This window comes from Oreochromis aureus, linkage group 22 (assembly GCF_013358895.1).
Source record: "Oreochromis aureus strain Israel breed Guangdong linkage group 22, ZZ_aureus, whole genome shotgun sequence".
Classification (NCBI taxonomy): domain Eukaryota; kingdom Metazoa; phylum Chordata; class Actinopteri; order Cichliformes; family Cichlidae; genus Oreochromis; species Oreochromis aureus.
The window spans coordinates 9,438,401-9,465,565 of record NC_052962.1 but is presented as its reverse complement, the minus strand read 5'-3'; the positions used below and the strand labels follow the sequence as shown (position 1 = coordinate 9,465,565).

Here is a 27,165-nt window from a genome sequence, read left to right as displayed (position 1 = left end):
ATATCTGTGTCTTTGGTGCAAGTGCTGCTTTCCACTCCATCTGTTTCTGTCTTTAATGCTGAGATTTTTTCCTGTCATTGTCATTGTTTATTGCGTTGTTATTTGAGTATGATAAAAGCAGTCTGCACCCACCCAGGTTCCTCCTGCTCAGCCTCTCTGCAGGAGGTCACATCTGGCTATAAGGCAGCTTATATTTGAGCTTAAGGGCTGTTAAGCTCTACATTTGGTCATCCCTTGCTGTGAATGGTATCCCTGTTTGAAACAGCAGCCTTCTTCACTCTGCTCATTTCTTTTCCTTACATTTGCACCTACATGATTGTCCTCCCATCACTGCACTGCTGAGCACCTCAAATGAAAATATATCCTGGCAATTTCTCTTTACACTCCACTTGAGTGCCTTCCAGAAGTTACCTATAAGATACAGGACGTCAGGTCGTTATGGTCATTTTAGTCCACAGCCAGGATCTCAGTCAGGCATAGCAGAGCACACAGCCATCCTCTTTTACTCGTCTCCTTCCACGCTGATGGTTATTGTCTGTTTATGGATACAGCTGGCAGCCTTACACATGTGTCATTAAATGTGCATAGACTTTGCAGCGTATGCCAGCTGGCCATATCTTTTCTATCTGTCCCTACTCTCTCACCGAAAGGATTGCCAACAACATTGTCTCATAGCTGATTTGGAGCTTATAAAATCCATGTGGATGTCAATCCGTCAGCGTTCACCAGCAGGGCCCATCCCTGTGGAGCTGTTAGCGATATGGTGCCAGGTAGTCCAGTGCTGGATGTTGGCTCTCTGTGGCTTTTATCACTCTGCTGGAAAGATCAAATTCAGCTGGGTATGAACCATATTGGAAATATTAGCACATTTATCATAGATATGTGGATGGGATATGTGGATGAAAGTGTGGGTCGTAATGTGATTCTGCTCAGTGTGAAGACTGATAAATTAGATGGAGAAAGGGAGGATTTGTCACAAAAAGATAATAATAAAGGATGCAAAGATTAAAAAAAACGGACATAAATTAGGATAACTTTGATGTGCGTGGAGCTGTTAAATCAAAGCGAAGTGGTCGTTTCTTTCCATCTTCATCGCTGCGCTGAGTGAAGAGCGGTTACTGCTGCAGCTCATTAATCATTCCACCATGGTGCGATGCTGCCACTCCATGGTGGACTGAAGGAGTGCATGCCACTAAATGAAAACAGAACCAACCAGAATCTATGTCAGTTTTCACAAACAAATTAAAATAAAGCCAATACTTCAATTGTAATCTTTATTTATTGTCCATTTACATTTTCTTAATCTTGCAAATCCTTCAATAAAGCAGTTATCAAAGTGCTGTTGAATCTGTTCAAGCTGAAACTGAATGTCACCCTGAAGCCCAGAGTTCCCTGATTGACTTGTCCTGCTGAAACTTTTTCTGCTCACAAGTCAGCAGTTGTTTTAGTTTGCCAAGAGACACATCTGTTTAATTACTGTATGTGTGTTGCCTGTGAGGTTAAACCTGCGGGTTGCTTGTCACTTTTCTGAACCCCGTGGTCCTCAGAAGACTGATTAAGCGAAATGATGCGTCTGTAATTATACACTGGTAGCAAGTAGAGTCATGCGAAGTAGACTGGCATTTTCTAAAGGTCACTGCAGGGATTTTGTCTATAATAGAAAAATTAATATTTTTCTATCAAAGATTAGCAAGATTCTCTAACTACAATTTAGAAATGGAGTTATGATGGTTAAACTTTACACCATTAAACAAAGTCACCTGGGTATACAAGACAGAGAATTCAACCCAAGATGGCTGGCGTATGTCTACCTGTAACCTGTGTGCTCTAGTTGGAATATTAGCAAAAGACCTAGCTTTCAAATCGTAGCTAAAGTCTCTAAGGTTAGCAAACCTGTAAAAATATGACACTTGCTCCACTGGTTAAATATGGAGGTAAAACTCAGGTTCATTCAATTAAGTCAGTGTTTTGTTAGACGAAGACGTCCTTAGGATCACATATTTGTGGGAACATTAGCATGCTAACACAGTAAACTTTAGCATGCTAGCATGGTAAACTTTAGCATGCTACATATCAGCTAAAACGGATCGAAATTCAGTTTAGCTATGCCATGAACTGTGAAAGCCTTAACAAGCTTAGGTTTTAACATGTATTTGCCAAGTTTTACTTTGGTTTCCTGTCGTTTATGGTATTGCATAAAACGTCATGGAAGCCATACAACATAATTGGCTGTAAGTTATACATTCATAAAGGCAACTTCTACAGCCATGGCATCCAGCCATAGTTTGCTACTAGAAATGTAAATAACATGATTTATTCACTACATTAATATATTTCTAACACCGTGTGGTCACTATTGGTTAAGTTGCATACCACATACAGTACTTGTGACCTGTCTGATTGCCAGCAGGGACAACTTGTTGCATATCTCATTCATCTCTCTTTTCCATTGTTCTTTTCTCTCTCTCAAAAAAAAACCCAGTCAAAAAAAAGACACAAATCTTTAAAAAAAAAGAAATCAATCAATATAGCATGCTAATTATGTACCATTTGAACAGCTCTGAGCTGTGAAGCATCATGCAAAGCCAGAGCTCCCACGAGTTTCTCGTATCAGTCCACATTACAGTAGTTCAAATATTGTTATAGTTAAAATATTTCCAAATACAAAGGAGTGGAGGGTATTTTGGATAAAAACACATCACAGTGTCAAAGATCCTGTCAGGTGCCACGTGAGGTTAAAACAGTTAGAAACATATTTCACTGAAGTATAAAACAAACCGTCTGTGCCCTCCTGCCTGTGTTCACCCAAGAGAAGTATAATTCCACTCCTAAGGCACCAAATGGCTTTCTATATTTGATTTGGATTTTGGAACACAAGAACAGATGGCATTGAAGGCTTCAGTAATATACAACACATTTTGTACAGCTGCACCCTAATCTTTTTACATTTGTGTGTAATCAAACTATAAAATGTTTGACAAAACTTTAAATTATTACTTTCATGCTATAGTACATCACCATAACGGTTAACAATATAATATCTCTGCATTGTGCTCACAGTTCATTTATTAACATTCAGTGCACTGTTACATATATATAAACAATTCAGTTTTTCACTTAGGTGTCTTCGCTATGAAGACAAGGAGTAGTAAGAGAAATACTTAGTCAAGCACCAAAGCATGATTTAATGAAACACTCGTTGTTGGACACCTTGGTTTTTGGGCCATCTCAGGTTCCAGACCTGTTGTTGACCTTTATCCGGATTTCTTATCTGACTCCTAAAGTAGTAGCACTAAGCCGAGGCAGTAGATATTGTGGTCAAGCAAACATGTAGTTCCATACAGTTAAAAAATAGAAAAAGTTCATCATCTGACTTTTACTTTAACAACTTTCTGTTTTCTCCTAATATAATCTCCCCTCCCTCTACCAGGCCACTAACATCCAAAGTCCTTTTGTCTACTTCCCTGCGCTGGTGTTGTGCTTGGAGTTATGTTTCTGTGCAATGCCATAGGGAACGTGTGCAGCGATGGTACCCATCTCTGCTGCTCCCTCTACATGAAACATCTGATCATCGAAGTAGATGTGTGGCCTTATCTTCTCCAGCATAGGGCCCTTTGGTGCTCCTGCAAGGAACAAGGCCTCATCGATCTCCAGCCCCCAGGCCCGAAGTGTCTTGAGAGCCCGAATCCCAGAACTTGCCGCACTACGAGCTGTGACCAGGTAGGTGCGGATGGGACAGTCCAGACGCTGGCCTTTAGCGTAAAATTTTTTCTGGAGCTTCCCCAGTGCCTCCAGGAAGCCCTTCAGGGGACCCTGCCAAAGAGGAAAAGCTAGTCAGGATGTGCTATCTGTTTTCTTTTGTAAATGTTAAGATTTGACTCATCTTTGACTTGTCACGCATCAGCTTTATGTGTATGTAACACATACAAACCCTGATTGAGCTAGCACCATTTTATTGTAATGTAGCACAGCGTGAGGCATGCACTGCTAATTTCTGAAATTAGTGGTTGTCAAGGAGAATGACATGTCAACTGACAGTCTTTTGAAACAATTTATTATTTCATTTCATTTTGCATAATATATTCATAGAATAATCAGTTACTGAAATGGATTTCATGTGGAGAACATATGCATGCTCATCATTGGGGCTGCTTGGAAAAGATAATGTAGTGCTAGGAAGAATATAATGTTTTCAAGGATTGCTACACTCTTTGGAGTCATCTCAATCTGGGATATTGTGCGTGTAATCTGCAGTTACTTTTTCTTTGAAATTTAGCCTCAGGTATTAACCTTCTAACGTCCAACCTAATTGCTAATCCTATTTTAAAGAAAGACAAAACAGAATTTTCAAGGAAGTTTGTCACCTGAATGTTTTTTTCTTTGTTCTCTGATTGCCTTGAAAGAACAATGTAACAAAAACAAAAATTATATATTCTCATAGGGTTATGGGTTGTGACCGATGACAACTTACACCTCAGAGAGTTAGGGTGCAGGATGTACTTTATGTTGTCACCAACACCACAGATGCTGTTAAGAGAAACGTATTAAAAAACACCCTGCCTGTCTTCCTGTCAAAAGGGAGTTTTTCTTTCCCACTGTCCGAAAGTGCTAGTTTAAAGTATTGTTGATGTTTTCTCTCTATTATTGTAGGGTCTTTACGATGCGAAGCTCCTTGAGGTCACTGTTGTTGTGATTTGGTGCTCTATAAATAAAACTGAATAGAATAAAAATCAACAAATGCAAAGAATTTCAATGAAAGAATACAAACATGGTCCAGTAGCCTGTCCTCATTTTCCTTCTCATGTTCGAAGAATTTGTCCAGCCCGTGGGCCTTGAAGATGCGTTCTGACTCATCTGAGAAGAGGACAGCATCACCATCAAATGCCACTCTCAGCTGGGACTTGGATACCTCTGTCATCTTCTCCGGCATGAACATGGTGGCTGCTGCGATGCCTGAACACAAATGCATAAGACAATAAAGGGCTCAACTATCACTTAGTTGATTACAGCTAAAGGGAAGTTGTGTTTGTACACTTCATTTGTTTTTAACATTACTACATTATATTCATTTCTTCATTTCAGTTCCCTGCACGTAATTCTTTACTGCACTCTCTGCATTTTTTCTTTGGAGGGAGTCAGGAGTTGCTTTCTCTATCAGTTATTTTGCCCTGCTTCCTTTACTTCACGTTTCAGTTCATGGCTAGTCTGTTTTCCTGTAATTTCATTGCAGCAACTCAAACTGGTACTGAATAGTGTGTATGGCCCCCACGGGCTCATGGGGGATGTTCCTAATAATATGATGGATGGTGTCCTGGAGGATCTCCCCCAAGATCTGGATCAGAGGATCAGTGAGCTCCTGGACAATTTGAGGTAAACTGGGGGCCAGTCAAGGATATCAATTTCTTAATCTTTCAGGAACCGCCTGCATACTCTCACCACATGAGAGCAGGCATTGCCATTTGCACCTTGAGGAACCCAGGACCCAGTGTATCAGTGTAGGGCCTGACAAAGATCCAAGGGTTTCATACTAATACTAATGGCAGTCAGTCTGCAATTACCTAGCCGTACCCGCCATGTATATCTCTCTGCAGACCATCACTGAAAGACCAGCGATGTTACAGACAGTATAATGTTCTCCACAGTTTTTCCAGACTCTTTAATGTCTGTCACATGTGCTCAAGGTGAACTTGTTCTCTCTCTGTGAAAAGCACAGGGTGCCAGCGGTGGACCTGCCAATTCTGATATTGTACGGCAAATGCCCATTGGACTCCACGCTGCCAGGCAATGAGCACAGGGTCCACTAGAGAAAGTCAGGCTATCAGGTCACCCTCATAAAGTCTGTTTCTGATTGTTTGGTCAGAGACATTCAAACCAGTGTCCTGCTGGAGGTCATTTTGTAGTTCTGGCAGTGCTCATTCGGTTCCTTCTTGTACAAAGAAGCAAATAACAGTCCTGCTGGTGGGTTAAGGGCCCTAGAGTAACTGTCTGTCTCCAGGAATCTTCCCAATGCTCTTGAGACTGTGCTGGGAGACAAAGCGAGGCATCTTAATTTAGTTGGTGATACACTCTGATTAAAAAAGTGTTCCTTTAAATTTTTTTGAGCAGTGTATTTGCATATTGAGTGGTTGAGAATCAAGTAAACAGAGACATCACTTGTTTAGGTAAAATCAGCTTTTAAACATCGCTTCAGTTCACAAATAAATCTTTTGATTTTCTAAGGTGCAAAAAGCATCTTTCACTTCATTCAGTGCTTTCTTTAATTTCCTGCCAGAAACAGAACAAATCAGGAAGGTTTTAACTGTCACCTTCATAGCCGCAGTCCTTAAAAACATGCTCTAACACTCAGAGGAAGTATTAACAAATGGATTTACAGCTAATTAAGAGCTTTCAAGTAAAATGTCAGAACCACTTCCTTTGCTTCACTGCTTGTGCATTACTGGCATAAAGCTCGAAAATGACATGAAGAAAGTCCCTGGAGATGCCTTGACAGCTACAGATGGTTAACATTTCAAAGGAAAGCCTTGATCCCTTTAGGTTATATTGTTCTTTGGCCTTCCCAGTGAAGAGGGTGACGTTTGCAACATATGACCAATCACAAGCATGCACAGGTCTCCTGGAAGCAGAGCGGATATTTTACAAACAAAACGAAAATTATAACGTGAGAAAAATAGAGCGAGGTTAAACACAGTACAGCTGAAAGCTCTACACCTTATGAAAACCTGCTGTATTAATGTGTGAATGTGACAGTAGTGCAAAGTGCTTCAAGAGGTCAGAAAGACTGCAAAAGTGGTGCATAAACGCAGTCCATTTACAGACAGCCCATAATTAAGTCTCAGATAAAATTCATGAATTCTTTCAGCTGCAATCCCAGCAGGGCTGAACTATGTGAGAGCAAACAAAGAGCAAATATAAAAACAGAATTCAAACCAGTAAGTGGGTTTATCTGCAAATTTTATATAAGGTCATAAAGTGCATGGCTTAGACCGTCCTGTGTTGGGATTACATTTCTATGTTAAGGCTTATAGAAAAATAAAACTGATTTGCTGCTTGCGGCCAACGGGGAAAAACAAGCTATGAGTAATGTTGCTCCTGAGCTTTTATATTTCTTCTCGGTGCTTGTCGGGAAAGAAAAACAATCTTCCAGAAATGGTGATGCTATTTTCCAGCGAACTGATTGGTCAGTAGGCACTCATTTTGCACTTGTGGATTTCTTACGTGCTCCAGAGCAGGTTTATTGTGCGACAGAAGTTAAACCTGAAAGGCCCAAATCCTGTTTCATAGTACAGCCATATGTTATACAGCACGCTCCGTCACCATCATCAAAACAGCAAAAGGGTTATTCCATCACCCAGAGTTCCAATGCCTTGTTGAACCAATACTAAGTTGCACTGCTCAGGTGTCACATAGCCACTTGAAGCTTTACACAGCCAGTTCATTTTCCTTAAATTTGTCTTCAAGTGCTCAAGTTTTCACACGCAATGATACAGTGTTTGTCACAAAATCCTCCTCTCTGTTGGCTGCAGTAATAATGCAGCATGAAATTCGCTGCACTGAACGGATTTAAATCTTTGGACGTGGTTGTCACCTCAAGTCCCACAAGTTTTCCATCGTTGCATTTTAATGGCTCTTATTTCTTTGGCAGAAAATGACCAGTGCCTTCAAATACTGACACAAATTAGCCAAAGCTAGAACAAATAGGATGTTGGTAACCCCTCACGGTGCCATGGCACCATGGAAACCATCAAATAGAATGCAAAGACTAAAAAAAATCAATATGCCGATTTATGGTAATGTCACAGCAGCACTGCAGAAGATGTCTGTCATTGCTACTTCTTATGCAAACAGGATGGAAATATTTCACAATGTACACTCCCAGCACAGTGTGTGTGTGTTTGCAGGCTGTCTTGTAGTTTTTTTCTATGTTTGACATGGCATATATTTGGGGATTTATGATTTAGGGATTAGATCAGTTTTTTATTGCTATGAATCTCAAATCATACTTGAACCTATATATTTCAAAACATTTCCATCTGTGTCTGAAAAATAGGAAAGACGTTCAAAAACTATTTTTTGTTATCCAGCTTGGAAAAGGTCAAGTGTGCTGAAACTCCATGTAAATAAAATGCATGCAAATAGGCCAAACCAACAAGTGCGCTTACATGACGCGTGCTTTGAAAAGAATTCAAGATCAAGCTTTCTCGGGAGGACGATTTCATTAAATGTGAGGCATGAAAGCTTTCTGATTCGGTGGCGTTCCTTCGGACACATTTCCCTGATCATAATAAAGCTGAAGTAAAGGAGTGTGTGAGGGCCGTATACGACTTGATGCTACTGGTTTGCCTTTAATTTGTATGCTAAACTGCTTCTGTGAGACTTTCTAAATGTCCAAACATATAACTGGATTACTCCATTTAAATTACTCCGATCCCTATGAGGACACCCGGATACTAGCATGCATAAATATATTTTTCTATTGTGGCAATGCACCCCATATTTGGAGTCAAATACGAGCACGATCACTGCCATCTACTGTTATCAGATCTGAATTCTTTTGTCTTCCACTATAGTACTGATGGTAATTATATGAACATAAACCAAATGCTGTACTAATGTACTCCTCTCAGGTGATTAGTGGTTATTCGATAACCCATCCTCAGGAGATTCCTCAGATTTTTTGCAGCAATTTTCTATTCCTGTTTTAGTTGTTCCTAGTTTTTCTGGTAAACCAATCATCCCACGCTCGACGACTAGAAAATTAGGTCAATGCTGAGGTGACAAAATCTGCAGTTAATCTAAGGACTACAAGAGGCCTCGTTCCAAAAAGCCATTTAAACCCCAGTAAATCCCATCTTAAAATGCAAAAATTAAAAAGCATGTTTATAGTCCTGTGTATTGGTCTCTGGTCCAATCACTGTTTATTAGACCTCATTTCACTTTAATTCAAGTTTAATTTTTGTGCTGTTTGCACTTTTTAATGGAATTTAGAATATTAATTCCAATATGATCTGCTGTGTGGGCCAGCAAGGCATTTGTGCTTTAATATTTGAAAGAGAATTTTCTAGTCTTTTCTTTGTCCATCACTTACTACCAGTTAGCAGCCATCTTTGTGTGTTGCACTCGTACAGTTTATGGTTTATGTTTAAGTGGTTGGTTAGGCCCTTTGCCCCTCCTGGAGCAAAGGTCAACTGTTTACTAACACTGCCACCGTTTATGGATGCCGCTTGCTGACCAAGCTGACAAGCTTTAGCTGTCAAGCTGGTTCTCCCTTTCATACAAAACTTCTGACATATGCACACACAGAGAGAGAGAGAGACACACACAAAAAAATGGTGGGGAAAAAAGCTAGCATTAACGCTTCAAAATGAGCAATCCAAAACTAATAAAGTACGACACAATGGCCATCTTTTATATACAGTCAATGAAAGACAGCAGGCTGAGAACTGTGCAAAATACAGAGTCACCAGACAACGATACACTTCATTAACACTCTGTAAACTCTTTTTTTAAAATGCTAAAAACATTTATTTATTTATTAGCTTGTAAAAGTCCTGTGCTACAGCTTTCAACCATTTTTATATAAGAGTCACATAATGCAAAAAAACTAAATAAATCTGGTGTGAAACGTAGAAAAAGCTGTAAACTTTAGTAACGTCTAAGTATTTTTCAGCTTTGTGGCAGGACTGGCCTTACCTTCAGTCAGCGCCTCCCTAACCTTGTTGGCATCAGCAGACAAGTAGAGGTTGGTTTGCCAGGCCTTCAGGTAGCCAATAGGACTGCTTCCCCCCGTCATACAAAACCTCTCAATGAACAAGTCTGTGGATGAGAGGAACAAATAGCAACAAGGTTTTTAATTTCAGTACATCATCTGGTGTTAAATGTCAGCATTCAGTACATCATCAGCATTACAGATCCATTACAGTGTTGATACATGTATCTATTTGTATGTTAGCATACCAGCAAACACCGCATGACTTCAAAGAGTCGCTTATATAATCTATATTTGCACTAGAAGCTGGGGCTCTGACTGTCAGGGAGTTCACGAAGGGGTCACTTCGGGGGCCGTGGACGGCAAAAAGGACCGAAGATGTTCTAAAGACATGGTGAGAGGATAAACTTACAAGTACTTAAAACGTGGAGAGGGTCCAGAGAGGGGGTTAACTAGGGCGGGAAGACGGAGGCTGTGCAGATGAGAGGAGGAAGCGAAAAGACTGGTGGGAAAGTGTCTGTTTACATTTTGGCTGGGGAGGCCTTTTAATTCGCTGCTGTGGACTGATCCACCGAGCAGTGGACAGTCGGTATGTGGAAAATGAGAAGAGACTGATATTAGGTAATTAGATCCACGAGTACAGATCTGCGGATTATATCTGTGTCCTCGGTTAAAATGAGCTGGTATTTATGAGGGAACAGAGGATGGGGGGCTATTAGAAAGGGCACGGGAGTAAAATAATAGAGTAATATCTGGTGATGGATTGAGTTTGATTAGAGTTGAAGGTCATAATAGAATGAAAAGGTAGGCGACACCTAAGATAGATGGAGATGAAGTAAGAGGAGGAGGTTAGTGTGGGTGGGAGATTTATAAAAAGAGAAATGGCAAGGTTATTCCAATTATTTAAAGCTGCAATCGCCGAGGCATGAATTTATCTTCATCCACAATAAAGGTCCACTGGCCTTTTTTACACCGGGCTTCCACAGAGTTTGGGAACTTAAAAAAGGCAAATAAAATATCAGAGTACATTAAAACTAGTACACCATGTAATTTGCTTCTATATGTTGTAAAATTGTCATTTTAGAGCCTGAACCGCAGCAGCTAATGACATCATAATGACCTTCTGAGACTGCAAAGCTGCAAAGCTAACTGTTATTCCAGGCTAAGCTCTACTCACTGACCTTTAGTGTAAAAAGTCAGCTGCAAGTGAAAACACACATTTGATTTGCTCTAAAGCAGATGATATGGATACAGTAACTGGACAGCCTGAATGTTAACTGAGTTTGTCTTATATGTTGTAACCACTCCAAAAATAACATACAGTACATGCTGCAGCAGGGAAACATTCTTCTTATTAAAATGCATCAGTTTTAACCTCCTAAAACCGGAACTCTTTCATGGCATGCATTTTTAATTTCTCTTTGCTATTTGGGCTGATTGGCACCTGATGAATGTAAAAACAAAGAATGATCTTTTTACCTGATTTTGCTCTACAAGGGCCTGATATCCACATATGAGGACATTCGTTTTAAATTTCGATAGAACAATGGCATTATAATGTCCTCGTAAGTGCATATCAGGCCCATGTAGAGCAAAATTTAGTATTCTGGTCTAGACAACCCAAAATGTGATGTCCACATATGTGGACGCCAGGTCCTAGGAGGTTAAAGCTGTGCTAAGTCTAAGGCAGGGGTGTCCATCACCAGGCCCGGGTGCCGGAAACATCCTATGAAGACTTGGACTTTTAATTGTATTTTCATAAGTTTTACAACTTTTCTTACTGATAAAGACCTCCCTCGTGGATATTCATACAGCAAAGTAATTAGGTATCAATTAAACAATTAGATGACAGAAAAGTCCCTGGGTTTTTTCTCTACACCAATTTCTATTTCTATCGTGGCCACGATGCCAAATGAGTTTGCCATCTTTGGTCTAAGGCCTCAGTCACACAGACCTACAGATCAGTTGATAATACCCAGGCAACTTCTATTTTCTAGGTAAAAACATGTATCCCCCATTAGGTTGGCAAGTGGTTGCTGGAGGTTCCTCGCTCTCAGGTGAAAATTGGGCACAAAACAGGTGGCGGATCGAAAACATTTTTGGATTTGTTATAGTTGCTAGCAGACTGACGCAATTTCCAGTAGTTTGCATGGAAGACAATGAATTGTCTGCAAACACTCTCAAGCTACTCTCCAAGCAGTGGTTAAACTGTGAAAAGTGCAAAGCAAAGGTGAACATTCTCCGTTTCTGGTTTGCTTGTAAACCTTTTTTTTTAAATAAAGTTTGCTTGGAGACTGCCAGCAACCATCTGCCAACCTGAGGTTAAAGGATTTCACCGATCCATCTCTAGGCCGGTGGAACTGAGACCTTACAAAAACACAGAACAACTGACGTCCATGTAGATGAGCAAGTAGATGCTCTTTCTTGACTTTTCCATTTTGTCATGAGTCCAAGCTGATAAGAAACGTCTGTTTGTTTGTTTGTTTGTTTTTTAAGCTGGATAAAAAAAAAAAAGCTTTGATCAAGTTTTGCCCCAATGTATTATAGGCTCAGTAAGTTTATCCCAAGTCATTCCAAAGCACTGGGAAAATATGTGGGAAAATATATACCCCAGTGCGAATCATTTGCAGAGCCCACTGTCGACTATAATAATATAATATTAATATAGGAGTAAATGTTGAGGCAAACCAGGCAGGTGCAGCTCTGTGCTGAATACAGAATATACGGACAAGCAGGCAGACAAAGCGAATATTCTTCAGGCTGAAACACGCAAAGTTCAATACTTTTGTGCAGTTTGGTTGCTCTGGAACATTTGTATGTATAAACCTGCCTGTTGCTGTTCTGGTAATCAGTTCAAAATGTGAAGCTCACTTTTAAAGACACAGGAAAGAAACAAAAGCAGATAAATGTAGTGTGACTCATAATCAGGCTCTAGGCAAAACGAGCTGGACTCTAGAAGGAACAGAGGAACTGTGTTGCTTTAAGCCCCCTGAGTAATCTCCTCTCAGTTACTCAAAGAACCAACTGTCCTCTGAAGATTTTCTTAATGGTTTATTTAGCTTTGTAGTCGGACCCTGGTGAGTTTGACCCCCTCCTCTTCCCCTACGCTGTACCGCACCTCATCCTGTGTTTCAGACTGGTGCAGGAGCGTGGGAGTCACTCGAGGGGAAATATGCTTGCCATTGACGTTCTTGTATCTTTTTTTCCCCTGTCTATTAAGAAAAATGTTTTCATCTATCTTCTTTGCATGATTTATTTGCTTGTTCAAAAGATCTGAAACATGGTAATAAAACAGGAAATCAACATGACTGAAAAGACAAAGCAGAGCACCCAGAACAAGCTACTGTGTTATCCAAGGTAAAATTCTGCCCCTATAGAAGTCAGGTGGATGCCTGCACATGTCCATTATTCATAGGTGTATAGCGCAGGAATTTAATACTTGATTCTGCCTCGAAAAACAGTTTGGGTGTGCTGATCAGAGAGACCCACTGCAGGAAAGATGCTCATTAAACACTTATCAGTGTTATCAGAGAAGCCATGTTTCCTTTAAGTGTGCAGGAACGCTCAGAGGTCAAGCGACTGTTTGAATGCCTCACACAGAGCCACCAGAGAGGATCTAACATGGAGGCATCTGGAAAGCCGAGTGTTGCTTTGGTGGCTTCGCTCAGACTTGTTTTTCTTTCGGGCCCCTTGGATTATTCGTACATCCCAAAGGGAAATAAGCTTGAACTCACTCCCGTCATGAAGCCCCGAGGATCTGAAAACATTAGAGGAACTGAACAGGAAGTGGTCTGTGAGAGGGATGTCATCACGGGGTCTGAGAGTTTCCCTGGGAAGGATCCTGTCAGTCAGCTGTTCATACACTCCACTGTTTGTCTCTCAGCTGAGCCTGCGTCAGATTCTGGATGATGTATGGATGCAACTGTGCATGCTACATTTTGGGTGCTGGGTTTGGACGTTAGTGGGAAAGCGTGCACTTATTGGAAGCATTAAATTTTTAAAAAAGCAAATGCATTTATAGACTTTATTACGTTTTTAAGTTATACAGGGATTACCTGCTTCACTTAGTTGTGATTGATCAGCAGCAGCCCTAAACTTATATTTTGGAGGAAAACTAAGTATAATTGTTTAGCTTTTTGTCATGTCAGTTTTTTTCTTTCTTTTTTTCTAAGATTCTAACTGACACACATAAAATGCTATTTATTTATTATTTTTCTTTTCTAAAAAACTTCTTACAGCTTACGTCTGATCATTGATAATAACTTCACGTCACAGGGATGTTGTTAACCTTGATCATGCTCTAACATTTGGTTCTACCATCCACACCTTTCCACTCTCTCAAAGTACTCTATACAACACACATGCACTGTCTTCTGTGCTTTTAGGTAAACGTTGCTCCATGTGTGCACACTGCTGAGAAAAGACAGAGGCAGCAACTACCATTCACACTGTGATGCAACGGAGTATGAATATGTTGTTGCCCAATGATATCTGGCATGCAGACTAGCGGGAGCCAGGGATCGAACCAGCAGCTTTCCAGTCAGTAGATGATCTGCTCTACCTCCTGAGCTACTGCCACCCCGTATAAATGCTTAATTGTTTACCAACTGATTAACTTAACTCTCTGGACCCCCTCCACTTAACTTAAGCAATTTTAAGGACACATGGTTGTACATTATCCAGATTCCTTGACACACAATCCCCTCGAGGCCCTCAAATGTCAGAATGTAATCCCCTACAATCTTTCTTTCATGCCCACTTGGGGTCTTCAGAGTGTGATGCAGCTTTGAAGGTAAATGTCAAAATACTCCAACATCCTCACTCCTTCTTTCCTAATTATAACTCAGTCTTAGGCCTCGGTACAACGGGGACATGCTGGTGGTTAGCAGGTGAACATTAAATGTTACTTTTCTTAAGAAAAATGTTCTTTAACAACTTGTCAGAAAGTAATGCTAAAAGCAAAGTAATGGTAAAGTGTGCTTTCAGCTTTAGCATCAATCTGGGGATTCGCTAGCTTTGTGTTAGCATTCGTTCTGTGCAGATGTTTGCAAAGAGCCGAAGTTGTGTTAGCAGCATAATGTACTTGTTTCTGATGTGGACACGGTTCCCATTATTTTCCTCCTTCCTCATGCAAACTAAAAACGAAGAAAAAAGGCCTGTTGCTTGATTTCTTTTCTTTTCTGCAGATAAGTGAAAAACTTTTGTAATGCAAGTCAAGGCATAACTGTGACTGTAATTACAGATTTTGATTGGTACAGTAATGTGTTATATTACTCTGTTACTGAAAAATGTTATGTGATAACAGCAACATGTTGTTTTGGAACGTGTTACACCGAACGCTGCTAATGAGTCACACAAACATGAGTTACCAGGGTTACCACAGCATGAAAGTTACCCTACCCTAAATTTAACACCAGTAAGTATGTGTTATTTTGGGCTTTCTATGTGTGTTTGATTGTTGCTACTATGAGTGTTTTATATTTGTATTTATTTGTAATGCAAAGGAGAGATGTCATCAGCATAAATGTGCAATTGGCACAGCTAGACGGCTCAAACCTCTGAGCGCAGTTCCAAAACCTTGGCTCTGCTCTATCACTCTTTATTCAGTCCTTACTGTCAGTGTTTGCTCCAAATATTCCTGTTCTGCACTAACATTGGGATTTTTACTGAGGCAGAACAGACGCAAACTGAATATAATGAAGCATTGGAGCGAGGGCGAGAATCCAGATGCAAGTGTATACAAGGCCACATCTTGTTTTCCTTTTTCGTGGGTTTCAGTGATTCAGGCTTTTAGTCACATTTCTACACAGGGATCAGTACCCAGTGAATTCTGCCTCTGTCGCGCACACAGGGAGCAACATTTATGTTTCTTTGTTTCTAATTGATCAGGAAACTTTGATCATCATAATTGTAACTGACATTTATCAAAAACAAGCCTTTTATTTCTACAAAGAAAAGTCAGTTTTGGTCCAAAATTCAAGGTTTGCAGTTATTACCTATGATATGAACTGAGGTGATTCCAATGTCTGTGTCAGCACTGTCATGGACATAAAGAAAAATGGCTGATAGCTACTTACTGCATACAGCAGATCTGAGCACATTACATTTTTTCTCCTGATTATAAAACAAATGAGGTCTTTAAAGACTCTGATTTCGAAGATGTGATGTGGGGGGCGGTGGGCATAGTTCAGATTGGCAACATGGAAAGTGCGATAATAAGCTTGTCAAACTGATAGTGTCTGTGTGGGTGCTTGAAATTTCAGATATATAATTGACCTATCAATGGACTGTTATCCCATGACAGGAAGCTATTTAAACTGAGAACTCTGTCTGCTGCATAGCATCTTTTAATAGTGCCACATAGGGCAAGTAATTCAGTTTCAGTGCCATACACTGACAGTTTTTAGGCTTACTGTGGTGGTTGATGGTGTTGATGAGCCGGATTCCGACGTGGGCATGGTTATATGTTACTAAAACGATGTCGAACAGTTCTTCACTTTGGGGGTACAGCTCTCGCAGACGAGCGTTGACCGCCTCCAGAGCCTGTCAAGACAGAGAAACAGTCAGCTGAGAAAAATCAAGACCGAAAAAAACTTAAAGAATTAAAAAATAACATCTGTGTGTGACTTTAACCTTGACAAAGGGGAAAGCAGGCCCAGGAGCAAAGGGTTCGTTCTCATGTTCAATTTGGTATCTCAGATATTCCTCCACACCTTTCTGCTCAAACACCTTTTGCTCCCGTTCAGTCCGGAACAGGACCCGAGAGGAAACAGCTACAGTCACTGCGTTCTCTGGCTTCGGCTGCAGAAAACCAAAGTCAAGGTGGACAATGGAAAGACAAAGATGAACAAAAAAAAAACAAAAAACTAAAGAGTAATGATAAGGTTATAAGTGGTTAATGGGAAACACAGAGAGGAATGCGTGCCCGTTATTTAAAGACTGCGTGCTGTTTTGGTCTGTTATTGTTGTTATCTTCTCATCAGTGTGTTAAATGCTATCGGCGTTAACTTCTTTGAATGCCATTACATCACAGGAGTCATTTCCAGTGATAGAGAATGAAGGCTATGTATATTCAGAAACTCAACTATGTAGTGTCACAAAAATTGTTTACAGGTACGGCATTAACTGTTTATGAATTAAAACCATTTTCAGAGGCTGAAAAGAAATCAGACAATTTCATGACTTTTGAATTAGAGATGGAAGTCTTCACTTCAATCACATTGTGACTGTTTGAGTTTATGGAACTGTCTCTTTATGTTTTTTAAGAATATAGATGAAAGAATGTGTCATCTTGGGTGAATTTTAAAGCTGTTTGATATTATAATGTAATTTCATAGAATAGATTATCTAGTTGGCAAAATCCCTTTATAATAGAAAAAGTACAAACTGCAGTTAAACTAAACACGGTGCACTCATAAAAGCAATTCTAAATTAAGAGTTACTAATAACAATATGGACAGGGATTATTTACATATGAAGTTAAAGTAATAATTTCAACATTTATAGCAAACACTTTAACAAACAGATATAAAAAACAAGAAATTGGGCTTCAGAGCACTGAGAATATATAAAAGTGGATGTGTTGGTTTATAATCTCGCCTTTTAAAACCTCAAACTTTGGCTGTCACAATCTTGAGCAAGAAGTGGAAATCTGAGAAATCCAATAGAGTACATACCTACTGCAGCTGTTAGCCAACATCAAGGGACTGTCTGCTAAATAAGTGGGCGGGTCACATGTTAAACTTTTGAAACTCTCAGTTTCGAACCAAGTGATTGAAATGTGTACCAATGAGAACACAGGATACAGGTGATTCACATATGACATTGCAGTTAATGCATTAGAGGGTTAGCGAGGCTACCAGAGCCTGGTATGTCCTCTAATGACCAAACGGCTTTAATGCGAAGCTTGGTGAGCGAATCACTTCCTGTGTGGACGGAGCTTTAGAATGAATGCAGGTTTGAAATTCTCTCCTCTTTTCAGACACAGAGAATATGTCCATCTCTCATATACAGTCTGTGATTACAGCTTGTTGTTAGCTTTCAATATCACCTCAGCCTCATGTGGCTGTAGTAATTATGAAAATATTGCAGAGATCAGATTTAGAATTGTGCAGAAGCAAGTGAAAAGTACAAAACATAAATTAATAAAACTAGAAAAGACAAATTTACCATGGGACACAAAACAATATTAAGGAGAAGTGGTAAATACACACCTCCTGAATTTTCATCTTACAAGTTCCATCCAGTGTTTACCCTCTAGAATTAAAAGAAACATAGTTCGTCCCTGCACTGTCAACAAGAAGCAAGCCTGTCCTTGAGAACCTTTGCAGGGCCAAATAATCTATCTCCAAATAGATTTTTAGACATTTAATTTTGTAAATATATAAAAAGTTCTAAAAAAACCAACCTTACAGCATTAATTATGACCAAACCAAAGACCGATATTTGTTTCTACTGCTTGTTGTTTGTTATTTTCCATATTTCTGTGACTGTTAGTGACATATGTTAATGTAACCATGGTGACAAATGTCTAAATCATAAATCCTAAAGTCTTTTTTATGCCTCAAACACGTGAAAAAGTCTAACAAGAAAATTTCCCTGCTCGTGAGCTCCGTGGATTTACATGCAGTGCAAAAAAGATAGTCAAACAGTAAGTGTGTTAGCAGAAGTTGAGGGGAAATGCACAAACGCATTAATTTGCTTCTGAACTAAAAAGTACGTTCTAGTAATGTTCTTAAATACAAATCCACTCACCAAGCGGTCAGGGCAACCACATTTCTCCCTAGCAACCTATAGTTACTAGGATGAAACCTGACACCTGACCAGTGTCTAAGCCTGTGTGAGTGGGGCTTCAGTCATCGGTTTCACAGGGACTACCAGTCCCCTCGCAACTAGCCAAGTATTACTCCTTTTACTTTTTACTTTTATTGGACGTCACCAACTGGAGCCTAATGGTTGAGCCGCAGTAGGTTAAAAACGTCCTTATGACTAGGACAAAATAGACCAATGACATTCAGAATTTGGAGGCTTGCAGATCATTGCTGCTTTTTAAACGTAGGCAGCAGTCTGAGAAAGTCTGCACTGATCAACACAAGTCATTTGCAATGTGTCTCTTTGCAACAGGGAGCTCGACTCAACAACTCAACTGGTTTCCAAGCTGTTGTATTCCAATCATAGTCCTATTTAATAACAGTTCCTATCAGTATCTCTATCATGCAGCAACTGTGTGACTACTTGCGGGGAGATTCCTGAAATTCTGTTGTATGAGCTTCTGGCTGGTCCGTGAATTTAAGTAGTCAGTGTGAATTTCTGTTTAATGTGAATTTCTTGTATGTGGACAGCAACAGATTCCTAATTTTTTGCCAGCTTATCACAGTTAATCACCATATTATCACAAACAATTTGCACATAATAGCCAGCTCGAGCCCATTTAAACGCAAACTGAGAGCAGAGTGACTACACGTATGGTTGTTTTATCACCACCTTGATTTACCAAAGTCCAAGACCTAGTTCCTGTTCTCAAAGAAACCTTTTCAAAGGTAACAAGACTGCAAGTACATTGCATGTAGTCATAGTAATTTATTTTTGTGGACTCATACTGTTTAATATGAATGGCAAAAATGTCAAACCTTCAGAATACAATGACAAAAAACATCCTGACTCCCATCCTGTTTCCTCATCCTTTTCAGATTCTATACATTTAAACAGGGAGGTCCAATAACAGAGAGGTCCATTTTAATGAGTCAGTGTATGTAGAGCTCTTTGGAGCTTTGTCTGTACATGTGTGTTTTGTTTCCATGGTCTCAGATGAACTGCTAGATGGCGCAGTGGTGTCATATTGTGCTCATGTTGCCCAATGTGTGTGTTTACACTCAGGCCTGTGTGTTTAGGGGTTGGCGGGGGGGGGCTGCATTCCTCCTGGGTTAGCTGGCAATAATTGCCCACAGTGGGCAGAGGACCTCGTGCCTGTGTAGTGGGAAGAGTAGGGTGAAGGGGCAAAGCGTTTCAGCCAATGCAAAGAACACTAATGTGCCAGTGAAAGTGTGTCATGTGACACTGCGTAAATGGAGTGTTGCTTATGGGTCTTTTAATTTACTGTTCTGATGCAGTATTAATTGAATCCGATGCTCATTATTTTACTGTATATTTACTGTTGTTTATACTGTGATCTTCAGCTGTCTTCAGTGTGTCTAAAATTGTGCTTGTGAGTCAGTATGTTTCCACATGGATGAGTGAGGGGTTGGATTCTGTGTATTGAGATGTTTGCCTGTTTGCATCTCAGCTTTGACGCTTGTGTACTTGTAAATAGGCCACAAGCCGACATGTGCGCCATGCCATTGTTCCCGCATTTAGCTTCTTTTCCATCACAACCCTGCTGCCTGCTGACCTGTCACCTACTTACCTGTTAACACACACGTCACCTGGCTAGGCTTAATCCCACATGGGAGTCAGATTAAAGGATAGATTTGATGAAACACTATTTAATTTTGACAGTTTCTATATTTCTGTGTCCACTGAACTGAAAAACATGTTTTACATACATGCACGTGCATGCATATCATACAAAAATATGATTGTTTTCTTCTTTTTGTTATTAGTTGTAATGCATTTCTAATCCACATATGTTTCAGTATATGAAACATCAACACAGGCTGCAAAGCACAATGAATGTGATGACAGAGGAATTACACGACTCTAAACCTGACGCCTTCTTGAAGGATTTTCCTATGGCAGTGTATACAAACACGGGCATACGAGTCCACGAGTTCTGACAAAACAGCCTGTCTTACCAGGAAAACCTTCAGAAGTGCAAGAGTGGAGTGATGGTTAAAATAAAACTGCATAAAAATAGACAAAATGTGGAGTGTTCCTTTTGCTGACTTAATAAGAGAAGAAAAGTAAGAAAATCTGCTTTGTGTTTTAGTCAAAGTAAAATGTATCTTCGTTAGGAAGCAGAAGGTCTGCATCAATTTGGCAAATGTCTTTAAAAAAATAGCCATTGAGAAGAAAGTTGGTTTACAGTGAGGGAGAGGAGCTGAAATGGCATGTTACACATGGTAAATAAACTGAGGGGCTAAATAAAGATTCTTTTGAACTGTGAATCATGCAACACTACTCTAGTAGATTCCAAGAATATAAAAATGAAGCTGGAAATAAGCAGAACTGTCTGCCTGTAATAGATCAATCCTGCGTAGTCTGCACTTCAAAAGTGCAGCTTTCAGCTTGAATTCAAGGGCTTTAACAAGAGGTTTGCATTAAATAATACTTCGATGAAAATCTTTTGCACTCTATCTGAAGTGTGGAACCCATGGACATCACCAAATGCTGTGTTTCTTCCACTGAGATGCTCTGCCTGGCCTGAACCCACCTTCGATAGCTGCTTGTTTCTACATCTCTCTGGCAAAGTCTAACCTGGCCTTCTTGTTATTGTGCAACCAGTGGTTTGCACCTTAGTGTAAAACCTTTGTATTTCCATTCGTGAAAGTGTTTCTTGACTCTAAACTTTGTTTTTTCAGCCTAATAATGGGGTCCCTCACTTTGGCCTTTTTAAAAAAATTACATTGTAAAGCTATAAAATGCAAATTCAACACTTACATATATATATATGTATGTATATACATATATATATATGCATATGTATATATATATCAAGGGAAAGATGGCCAAAAAACTGCTTGCCAGTCAATTATCTAGGGTTTTTTGAGCCTCTGAAAGTGAGGGACATAGGTACATAGATTTTGTTAAACTCCTTGAATTAAAGCTGAAAGTCTGCACATCAGCCGCATATTGTTGGATTTAAAAATCTACTGTGGCAGTTTGCAGAGGTAATGCTGCAAAAAAAATCATGTCTTTGGCCAAATTATAGACCTAATTGTAATTAATTTACTCTTTAAATAGTATTGCCTATAATATATCTTTTTTTTAATAATGTTCATGTCTCTTTGTTTTGTTGGTTAGCGTTGGATGTAGCACAATCAGATTAGCAGTTGCCAGCTCAAGTTGTTGTCATCTCGAGAAGTTGTAAACATGAGAATCTTTCCCATCAGTACCTCTGATGTAACGCGAATGCCCACTGGGAGATGGTGTTAATTAAAGGCCACAAAGAATAAATATTTAATAAACTACAATATTAGATCATTACTTTTTTTTTTTCCAACAAATTCAGTTCCTAATAGTGAGCCACACATGATACTGTTGAAAAAGGCTCGGTTCCAAGGCTGGATGTTTAGTTACTGGCGTAGTTGCAAATGTCAGTAGGTTTGTGACTTGCTAAAGCAAAGAAAAAGTTTCATATGCGCCATGAGAGTTGCTTCAGATCCTGCAGGAGAGGATGTCATCTAAAAACTGCTATTATAATTTCAAAGTCACCAAAACATTCAGTGTAGTGAAGGGTGATTATGAGACTGTATATTCCTTCATTGGCTCGATCCAGCCAATAACAGCCAATACAGACGTGTAGAATGGATCGACATGACAGCACACGTGATGATGCGTTAGATCAGGCCGTTGGTTAGTAGAGTGGGCGTGATCATGCAGGTATATCAACAGCCATCACAGGAGGTTCAAACAGGGTGAAAGGTGTGGCACTGACGGTCATTAAGAAGCACTGGACACCAACTTTCAACCGGGACATACTTACGAAGAACACGGCTCCCTCCACCTTCCGGGCTCGTCTCCCTGTCACCTTAGCAGAATGACAGTTTTTATTCATCACAAAGCTTTTTTTCAGCATCTCAATATTTCCTTTAAATAATGTCCTGCTATGCCTGACGCATAATTCTACATATTTCTAAAAGCTATGGAGACAAACGAGAAACGTGATTAACGTGCACAAAATCTCAGACAGTTTTGCAGGTGTACCAGACCTTTGGTACACGGTTTACTCTGTGAATAATGTGTCACACAGTCTGAGAGTGATCCCAGAGCAGACTCCAGTGCTTTGCTGTGATTTGATACCAGTAGTGTTAACTGCCTGCCCTCTCTCAGCAGGCCTCCAAACCCAGTCATATGGCTCCTCTGCACTGGGGACTCAGAGTAACTATAATCACTTCCAACCCACTGTCGTCTGTGATGGCAGAGGCAAGTGTATAAATAAAGTTGATGGTGATAAAAAAAGAAAGAAAAAAAAAAGAAAATCCTCAGTGTGTTTCTGAAGTGGCGCTCAGCTTCCCCCTTTATATTTTAATCCCGTTAGAGCTTCCCAGATCATGGATACCCGGACTGGTATCCATGAGTCATGTGTTATTTACATATTACAGCCTGAGAGACATCCCTTCTACCCACGGGGAGCAGGGGTGGGGAGAGAAAAAAGGTGAAAGGGGTTTCCAGGAAGACCAGGAGAGGGGGAAGCGGTGGGAAAATGAAAGCAGTGAGAGTGTGAGCAGAGACTGGCAGGGTGAGGCGATGGGGGGGTGCAGATATTTATAGATAAGGTAAAGGCCAGTGATGATGCAGTCTGTTCCAACACCGGCAGATATGGTAACACGGCAGAGTGACCGGACACTGCCAGAAACAGCAATGCTAACACAGGGTTTATGAGAGTTGGTCTAAAAATCAGGCCAGTATTATCACCTAACTGAAAGTTATGCATCATGGAATAACGTGCACGGTATTTGGTTAGTGTTTGTGCATTTTTCATGCCAGACTTTGGGTATGATAGTTGAAAGTTTGACAGTATAATTACTCATTTATGATTTCTTTTGATCTTGTCTAAGATAAACGTGTAAAAGCGGCTTACAGGAAGTCACGGGAGACAGTGACACAGACCAGCCTGGCATCACTGAGTAGGGTATTGATAACACACGTCCTTTTATGTGTCATCACTGCGCATTTTTTGTGAGTTGCGAGTCATTTTTCATTTTACATCATTAATCTCACCCATCTCTGTCTACAAGCCTAATTTTAGTCTTTTAACATAGGGGCAGGGGTGTAATTTCCAGGGGGGTTAGGGGGGTTATGACCCCCCCAAAATCAGACCCAACCAATATAACCCCCCCAATAAAATTATGAATTATCTTGCATAAATAGGTTGTTGATTTTCTTTACTCATTTCAGTTATTACCAGCAAAATAGTTGCATGTTTACTCATCTGGGAATTTACCCAGATTTATTTATTTATGTAGACAGAGATCTTGATCTAATTTATTCAGTTTTACAGCCTCCTTGCTGACAGGCGGCACCAAACTGTTGTTGTTAAGCCCAAGAAGTTGGACTGATTTACCGCAGTAGCATTTCTTTATACTGAATGTGGAAAAACTATGATGTGTGGTTGAACCTGAACTTATCTACCAAAAACTGTTTTATCATCAGTTTGCTAGTTTCGATGTTTTTGTTGTTTTGATTTTTTTTAATGTGAGCATTTTCAGAATGTGCTTAAAAGTCTTTACAGTAAAAGGAAAAAAACAACAAAAAGTTTATTAAGCTGTGTTTTTCTGGTGCCTAGTAAGATAAAATTGGACTGTGTGTTTCCCACAAACTAAAATGAGTTTGACCTTGCTTTAGCATTTCATATGATCTATAACATAAAAAACTAAAGGTATAAAAAGTGTAGAAACTGTGTGATATTTACTTGCACAGTTAGACATGTTTGTGTTCATACAATACTGGAGGATTTAAAAATTGTTTGCAGCATTGCTTTAGACCTTCCTGTATTAAAATAATGACAACAAGTTAAGATAAAACCTGTTAACCACATTTAAACTGTTTTTAAATAAATTAGGGTTGAAAAAACCTCATTACCTGCCTTTGGACGTGTTCTGTTTCAGCATAGATATAATGAAAAGGTCTGTCAGTGCTATTTGGTTACACTTGTCAGACCATTTAAATTAATTAAATAATCATTTAATATGACACGGTAACATGACTAAAAGTGCACAACTAAAAAGAAGTAACACCTTCCAAATGTGACCCTTTATTTGTCCTCCTATATATGTTCTGCTTAAAGTTCATTTCATTGTGTTTGATTACTTATTATACCACCTGATGGAGAACAAGATCATAACCAGGTGGTGATTTCTTTTGTTCAATTAGAAAGTTCATTCATTGAAATAAACTCAGTGTAATCTATTCCATGCAGTTCCTATGATGAATAATCACATGCAGTTTTCTCTAATGCTGTTATGTAGATACGTGCTCTTTCAGACGAATGCATTACACCGTAATACGATGCGGTAATATTTAGACTGATAGCTAAGCGCTGTCATTGGGACACATGGTGATGCATGTTTACAGTCCGAAAATACACCGATGTGGCCGCGTTAATCTTCGAGCGGCACAGATTACTCAGCTTTTAAACACTTTTAGCGGAGTCCTTTCACTTCAGCTTGCATTTCTCGTGAATACATAACTCAGTCTTTAATGTTTTTCTTCCTGCCCTTATTCTTCTAACCGTACGAGCTTACTAAACACTTTGTTAGTGACATTACAGTAATGCCCTCTCAGAGTCACTCGGATGAGTTTAGCAGCCTGTTCCGTGATTCCCTGAAAATGATACAGTATGTTCTGTTCAATATCCTGCAACGCTATAAACAGAATCAAAACCTTTGCCAGAGAGGGTGATCTGATCCCTTTTAATTGTAAGCTGAGATCCAAGCTAAACATTTACAAACTGGAGTTTTAATCTCAACAGTTTAATATAAGTCCAGGCTGTGGACCCAGCGATCAAGTAAAGCTGCAGTCTGGACAAGCAAACTTTGTAATATATTCGAATTGTTCATTAAGAGATTAAAGCAAGTGACTGCTGGCTTTCTATGTGATTTCACTACAGTACATTTGTTTAGATCTATTATATAAAACATCCTCTTGACATCTACCAGGTCATCATCAGCCCATCTAGGATTAGCGTGAAAGGTGCGGTTCATCCCAGCCTGTTAGGAATTCCCAAATGGAAAAGCTTTAAGCAGAACAACTTTAATGACGTGTAGGAGATTTATTTTGATGGGTTGTATCTTCTAGTTTCTTAAAGTGTGCCTATTAAGCATGTGGCAACTGCAACCCTAATGCTAGACAGGTCGACCTTGACCTGGCGGATGTTTAGATTTATTTGGAAATACATCATTACGAGGCATCGTGTGTATTGCTGTCAGTAAATCTTGTGTAAATGAGCCTGTGCACCCACGTCCAGTGAGTGATCATCATTATCAGCTTGCCTGCCCAGATGCGAAACTCTGGCAGACACAGAAGATATCAGTTTTTTTCTTCAATTCATTCATGACCGAGCCAAAGGATGAAATAAGACTCTGAACTCATAGTCTGTGGACCCAAAAACACACCCAGACTCACAGTTTGCCTGACCGCTCCTGATTCCCAGTCCCCCCTTTTTATAAGGTGTGCTTAAAACCGCACGTGGGCAATGTCAACAGCTGACGCGAGAGAATAAGCCGGGTGTGGGGGGGGGGGCAGCAACAGGGTGGAGAGAAGGAAGTGGAGGACAGAGGGTTGTTTGGTTCCATGTGATTGTCTCAACCAGCAAGGCCTTCGCCCGCTTGCGATCTGGAAAAATTACATAATAAAAGTGGGACACATGCAGTTCTGGGTGGAGAGTGAGACTTACTGGCTTCGGCTTGGCAGTGAGGCCCAGGTGGTCTTTGTCAAACTCTCTTTTCCCCTCCCATGATCCTCCGCTGTCGCCGTTGGACGAAGGGGCAACTTTGGGCAACTCGGCGACCTGTCCGCTCATCACCTGCACAGGCTCCAGACTCATTTTCACCATAGAGGATCCCTCTGTCTGCACTCCCAAAGCTATCCAGACTACTCTACCTTTGGTAAAGACACTGTCCTCCCCTCAGCCGAAAAAAAAAGAAAGAAAAATGTTTAAAAAAAATGCAATCAAACACAGAATATGTCCCGCCTCAGTCTGTAGCATTTACGGAGACTCTTCTGTCACGTTCATTGGTGATTGGCTTACTAAACTGGTTTGCTGGTGTTGCACCTGCCCTGAAAGTAGTCCAAGTGTGAAGAGCAAAAGTGTTGACTCTTCACTTGTCTGTATCCCTTGTTCCCCCCACCCCTTCAAGAGAATTACTGCTCCTTGCATCCACTTCCACAGGACATGAAATACTCATTCACAACCGTGCTCCTCTGTGACAGCGTACATGCACACACGCGCTGTCACACATACAGTCTGTCCTCGGTAAGTATGTTGCGGGCTGTGCAGCAATCCATCTGCTGCTACCTCTCTGCCTGTCTCTATCCCCTCGCTGCCCTCTCCCTCCCTTTCCCCTTCCTCTCTGTCCCATTCAATCATTCTCTCAGCTCCCTGGTGTCATTCGTTCCCCTCCTGCCGACCAATCACAGCCCCGCTTCCTTATTCAGCACAGCCCCTCCTCTACACCCCCCTCCTCGCCACCAACACCGTCCCTCGTGTGTTGACGATGCAGTTTGCCCCAGAGGCTCATGGGATGTTCAGGCACACGGTAAGTACACAGCAGAAAATAGCCTTAGTGATGAGCCGCTTTATC

The 27,165-nt window shown here is 40.3% G+C and overlaps 1 protein-coding gene across 2 annotated transcripts; it reads right to left on the bottom strand.

Moving 5' to 3' along the window:
- Positions 1–1,940: 1,940 nt before the first annotated feature.
- On the bottom strand, positions 1,941–26,836 carry nt5c1aa (5'-nucleotidase, cytosolic IAa). 2 transcript variants are annotated; one of them, XM_039605167.1, is made up of 7 exons: positions 26,259–26,836; positions 22,347–22,391; positions 16,340–16,507; positions 16,120–16,249; positions 9,691–9,813; positions 4,769–4,953; positions 1,941–3,813 (listed from the first exon to the last, which is right to left on the bottom strand). In XM_039605167.1, exons 1-7 carry the CDS (start codon positions 26,415–26,417, stop codon positions 3,457–3,459), a joined length of 1,167 nt encoding a protein of 388 aa, XP_039461101.1. In that variant the 5' UTR covers positions 26,418–26,836; the 3' UTR covers positions 1,941–3,456. The 2 variants fall into 2 exon arrangements, with proteins under 2 accessions (XP_039461101.1, XP_031590285.2); XM_031734425.2 differs by lacking the exon at positions 22,347–22,391.
- Positions 26,837–27,165: the final 329 nt, after the last annotated feature.

What these genes read in the sequence shown, in the direction of transcription:
- nt5c1aa (XM_039605167.1), bottom strand. Translation starts at nt 26,417, where the DNA reads ATGGTGAAAATGAGTCTGGAGCCTGTGCAGGTGATGAGCGGACAGGTC. An exon ending in TCACTGCCAAGCCGAAGCCA is followed by an intron (nt 22,392 to 26,258) that starts GTAAGTCTCACT and finishes CATTCTGCTAAG; the next exon opens with GTGACAGGGAGACGAGCCCG. An exon ending in CAACACCATCAACCACCACA is followed by an intron (nt 9,814 to 16,119) that starts GTAAGCCTAAAA and finishes TCTCATCCACAG; the next exon opens with ACTTGTTCATTGAGAGGTTT.